Here is a 5,884-nt window from a genome sequence, read left to right as displayed (position 1 = left end):
ATATTATAATATATATTGATACATACATATGTACTATGTAAAGTAGAAAGCACAGATTCTAAGTCATATTTGGGGAGATATTATAATAGATGCAAAATTAGAATCTGGTAGAATCTGTATTTCCTCTTAACCTGATTACTTCAACTCTCTTCTGAAAAGTGTTAAATATTTAATGAAGGGATTAAATAGGAGGGTATTTAAGAAATGGGTGGGTCGCTCTGGGTATTTTATAAATCCTGTGTCTTGCTTAGTTGTCCACTCATCTCTGCAGAATCTGGATACCTCTTCCCAAGATGGATTTGAACAGCACTGCAAGTGGTAAATTCCCATCTGTGTTTTGCTCTCTTCTTTGATAATGCCACATGCTTTGTTTATTTTCCAGAGTTTATAAAAAGTAAAATCCCAATTATGATTAGAGGAATAGGTTGTTGAAGCAGGGGCTGTTTTGCAGTGATAAGTTGTATCAGGGGATTGATGGGTGCTTTGAAGTGAGAGAATGCAATTTCAAATTTAAGAGACAGCCGTGAGTCCCATATGTGGGTTTTCAAAAGTCTTAAAGTTAACACTTTAAATGGAGAAAAATATATATGGAATACATAATATTTTATGTTTAGTTTATATCTAATAATTTAACATTTTATATTTATTTAAATGTATTTTATCATAAAGTATCAGTTTTGTGTATTGTATTTAATTTATCCTTTTAATGTTTTTCTTGTTTTTGTTTTAATGTTTTACTTGTTTCATTTATTTCCATTTATTTTCCTAACTCCTATTTTCTTTGCATGTAATTTTGTAGATTTCTAGTAACTTCTTCCTTTGGTAACTCAGAGATGACAGACTGTCATTTTTTCTATTATATATATATTTGACCTGTATGTCTCCAATTTTTTCTTTTGGCCACGCCGGGCTGCTTGTGGGATCTTAGTTCCCCAACCAAGGATTGAACCCAGGCCCTTGGCAGTGAGAGCATGGAGCCCAAACCACTGGACCACCAGGGAATTCCCATGTCTCCAATTTAGAATGACTTTAGGTATATCCCTAAAGTAAAAATACAGAATAATCATTGGATTTACAGACTTTCAACCTGAAGTAAGATACATGCTCACCCAGTTTTTAATCCATAAACATATCCTTCATAATTCTCCCCATTTTCTCTTCATCAGACATACTATTACAAAAAGAAACCTGGCAAGGCAAGATTATTTACAACCAGAGTCAAAAGAATATCCTCCAAGCATGGTTTGAACATGACGCTTACCCTGAAAAAGCTAACAGGAAACAACTGGCCAAGGAAATTGGCATTCCAGAATCTAAAATTCAGGTTAGTATCAGGTTTCTATTTCATTATCTGTCAGGTTCAGGTAAAGAGAAAGGCCAAGCTTAGCACTGGCAGGTGATTCTCTTATGTTGGGTATGTTTCCTAAAGGTTTTTCCTGTTAAATAATATTTAAAACAAAATAAAAACAAGAATTACCTCTTTTACCAATGGTAGAAAACTGTTACTTCTTTTACCAATTGGTTGGGGGCATTCACTCTTGGAGAAAAGAATATACTGGTTGAGGCTCTCCAATAGGAGATAGTTAAATCAACTTCTGAGATTTAGAGATTATAGGAAATTGGATCACTATGATAATGCTATGGTATCAAGTACTGGAATATATACTGCAGAATAATGATTAATATATAATTATGAGGAAACTGTGGGGTAAGCACTCATGTAAATTCTCAAGCTAGCTTTTTTTTTTTACTAATATCTGAAATGTGATTCATACACAGGAGTGTATGAAATAAAATCCCATACTGTATCATTTTGAATAGAACTACTGATGTAAAAATAAAAATAAACTGGATTTCTTCGTCAGCAAAAAGATAGCTGTAAATAATACAATTATACCAACTGAAACAGTATTGAAATCAATAAAGGTCAATAAAAAAGGTGCTTTCAGAGGAGAATAATGAGTTCAGATTTTTGTTATCAAAAATAGTCTCCAGGGGCTTCCCTGGTGGCGCAGTGGTTGAGAGTCCGCCTGCCGATGCAGGGGACACAGGTTCGTACCCCGGTCCGGGAGGATCCCACATGCCGTGGAAAGGCTGGGCTCGTGTGCCATGGCCGCTGAGTCTGCGCGTCCGGAGCCTGTGCTCCACAACGGGAGAGGCCACAACAGTGAGAGGCCCGCGTACCGCAAAAAAAAAAAAAAAAAAAAATAGTCTCCAATAAGTCACTATATATAAGGGCATCAGTCTGAGGGGACGCTGGGGAGAAGAAAAGTTCCCCTTTTCTTAATGCATTTGTTTTAGGTGTAGGAAACAGTTTTCCCAAATCCCAGAATAAAGTGCACTTTGGGGGACTATCTAGTGATTAGCTGCATGAGAGGTACTAGGCCCATTTGAACTGAGGTGGAGGATGGCAAGTCCAGGAAACAATGTAGGATGAGGTTGCTTCTGCAACTGTGTTCAGTAACTTACTCATTAGTTTCCAGTTTCCACTTGGGCTTAAGACTTCTTATTGGAAAATATTTTTATTAATTAATTTAAAGAATAGATATAACCTTTTAGCACAATGCCTGGGATATGAGTACTACATCAGATATTGGTTATAACTGACACCCTAATCTTACCATGAATTATCAAATTATCAAAATAAAACACTCAGAAATACTTTGAAAGCACCTTGCAATGTCAACTCCAGTAATGAGGAAACAAGCAGAATACAATTGGCTATGTTAGTGATAATAGTTTTAAAGCAAGATATATGGGGTCCCTAGGAGTTTCATTATCTATTGCTGACTATGGGATGAAATAAGTAAAAGTGTAGGTGAGTTAGCCCTGCTCTTGACTATGGCTAATTCTACTGCCCTACATAAAGAAATTCTTTTCTAAGATCAATCCCATATGTATTGTGTATTATGAAATGGTATTCTAATGAAAAGTTGATACAACACAAGGGGGAGAGAGAGAGAGAGAGAGAGAAAGAGAGAGAGAGAGAGAGAGAGAGAGAGAGAGAGAGAGAGATTGATTGACTTCCTTCGAGAGAACTACACTGTTTTTCTTAAATCAGGGAAATTTATTTTGGATACCCTGAGGATGACCATACAAGAAATGCTAACTTGAGTTGAGAGCAGATTGTATACCATCCTGAATTGTATGCTAATAATAGCATCAATCCCAGGATAATACATCGTCTTTCTCTTAGGGATATTATCCCAAGAGCAGTTGATCAATTCGTTTTGTTTAACTGCATTGATATTTGGAATGACACAGACTGAGTTACATGACTTTCACGTCGTCTTTTCCCACTCAGATTTGGTTTAAAAACCACAGAGCAAGACAGAGCCGATTGGGGTTCAGCTCCTCCTAGGGGAAGACCAAACCCATGGACAGAACCAGCCTCAGCCTTATACTCAAGGTAAGAACCCACCAGTCCAAATGCAGTTCATTAGTGGGTCCCATTGAGAGGGGAATCAATTCTGAATGTTGTGCCCAAATTCTCCACAAAGAATCCTTAGTTTTGGAGCCAGTTACAGCCTGTTCTGAGTAACCTAAGGTCATCAATATAAGCATGGTCCCACAGTGGCTGGGACAGACGGGTTCTGAGCAAGAAAGGCTTTGGACTTTTTGGTCCTGCTGCTCTGAGCAGGGCAACATCCTCCTCTTCTGTCATCTCAGGGGGATTCAGAGGGAGTAAGAGGTCAGCACTATCTTCCCAAGTTTGAGTTTCCAGCTTGAATGCAAAAATGTCCTAAAAACCCTATTGTCCCTGCGTTCTCTTTCAGAATACTTACCAAAAGGAGCCACACAAGACCACACATTGGTTCCAAGATCTCAATCAAACATTCTAGTTCAAGCCTTCAAGAGGAACCAATTCTTTGATATTGCAAACAGGAAAACACTAGCCAAACAGGCATTCCAGAATCGAGAATTCAAGTAAGTTTTATGTCTATGGCAGCAAATATCCCTAACCCATTAAACGATGTTACCCCGAGTGGTTGCTGGAAAACCTTGACTAACCTAGATTACCACAGCAATCAAGGACAAAGGCCTGGGATAGTAAACACCTGGCATTGCAAGTCACATTCCTGCAAAAGGAAGAATTTTCTAATCAAATTGTCAGTGGTGCATCTATTCAGAATCACCAGCAGCAAAACTGTGGGAAAATGTGAAAATTAATGTCTATTTTGAGAACACTCTCGTTAGGTTTTCTAAAGCTTGGCACTGCTGTCATTTTGGGCCAGACAATTCTTTCTTGGGAGGGGCAGTCCATGCCAGGTATAGTGTTTTTCAGCATTCCTGGCCTCTGCCAACTAGATATCCTGCCCATCTCTCCTTCCCCCACTTTTAACACCCCCAAAAAATCTACAGGCATAGTCAAATAGGGGAACAAAAGCACCCTCATTAGTACCTTCTTCTACCTAAGCTATGGGGATAGTGGTTCCGTATACATTCAACGCTCATGACTAGGAAGCATGTTCATAGGTCTATCAGCACAATGACCCTCATAAACACTTATCTGTGTTTATTAATCCTTATTCAGATTTATACACGTTTACAAGGTATGTATTCCTGTGCAAACACTGATTAATAGGAGGAAAATGTCAACCTCGTCAAGAGACCTTGTTCCCTGATCCATCGTTGAAATTGAAGGGTGGATCCTAAAGCATATGCCTTTTTAGCCAGAGTTTCATCTATAGTTGATTGCTGAATGTGCTATGACCTAAATCTATGTGTTTGTATGTATGTATATGTATACATATACATACATAAACACACATACTTAAGCATATGCACATATATACGTGTCCACACACATATGTACATATATACACATACTGAACAAGGGCAATTAATTTCATATATATATATATATATATATATACATGTATAGACACACACACACACACACACCTCTTGAGATTTGGGCCTATATAATAGGCCCTTTGCTTTACACAGTTTGAGAACAGCCAGAATCACTTGTCTTATGATATCCATGTCTCTGTTTTTCTCACGGAGATGTGGTTTCAGGACCCAAGATCTCTGTACCCTGGGCAGAGCACAAGTGAGCCTGTGAATTCCTTGGTAGATGGCCCAAATGGGAGACCTGGTATGACAGCTCAGCAGCACGAAATTGACCTATGTACTCTCCCAGGCAGATCTCATCATTTTGCTTCCTCCAGTTCTTTCAGCAGGAACCAACCATTTCTACCTGTTCTTCTCCCATCCCACGTATCCTCTGTCCCTTGTGTGATCCAAGGACAAAGTGTCATGATGCAGCCCATGCAGGCTGTGCAGAGAGGAGAGAACTCTCCCTCTACTCTAACACTTGGGAATTATGTGCCAGAACTGCTGACTATGAGAGGAGACCCAGATACTCAGCACCCCTTCTGGCCCCAATACCAAGAACGCCAGGATCACCAAGAACAGACTGACATGGGAGTACTGCAGCTGGAAGACTATTCTCAGCCTCAAGCTGAGCACAAAAAACCACCACCACAGGATCTGAGCCAGGTGGACATATCTCACTTTCTGCAGTGGTGGGATGAGTGCTGCCAGGCTCTGATTGCAGAGCGGGATCCTCAAAAAGGGACCTACTGAGACAGACTGGTGGCCACACCACACAGAGTCAGCTGGAGAACCACCTCATGCCCTCAGCCAACCGCACCAGCAATATACAGAAACCTCAAGAAGCCTTTAGGTCAACTCCTGCCATCCACAGATTGTCAGTAAAAGGTACAAACTTTTTGAATCCTGATCCACAGGAAGAGGACCCTCCAGGATTTTCAGGTTCTTCTGAACTTTGCAAAGCTCACCAGGGCTTGAGCTTCAGCAGGAAGAAGATAGCATTCTGAACCTGACCAGTCCTCCTTTCTTTGGATGCAGATCACAG

At 39.7% G+C, this 5,884-nt stretch overlaps 1 protein-coding gene across 1 annotated transcript; it reads left to right on the top strand.

Moving 5' to 3' along the window:
• Window positions 1-293: 293 nt before the first annotated feature.
• On the top strand, window positions 294-5,592 carry DUXB (double homeobox B; the record flags this gene model as incomplete). Its single annotated transcript, XM_082677833.1, is given in 7 exon segments — window positions 294-318; window positions 1,167-1,324; window positions 3,325-3,409; window positions 3,777-3,893; window positions 3,896-3,927; window positions 4,951-5,056; window positions 5,339-5,592. Coding segments are annotated over 7 exon segments (777 nt in total).
• Between the last annotated feature and the right edge of the window lie 292 nt (window positions 5,593-5,884).

This window comes from Grampus griseus (assembly GCF_964374135.1).
Source record: "Grampus griseus genome assembly, chromosome: 19".
NCBI lineage: Eukaryota > Metazoa > Chordata > Mammalia > Artiodactyla > Delphinidae > Grampus > Grampus griseus.
Note: the sequence above shows the minus strand (reverse complement) of the source record. Positions and strands in the feature narration are given on the sequence as shown.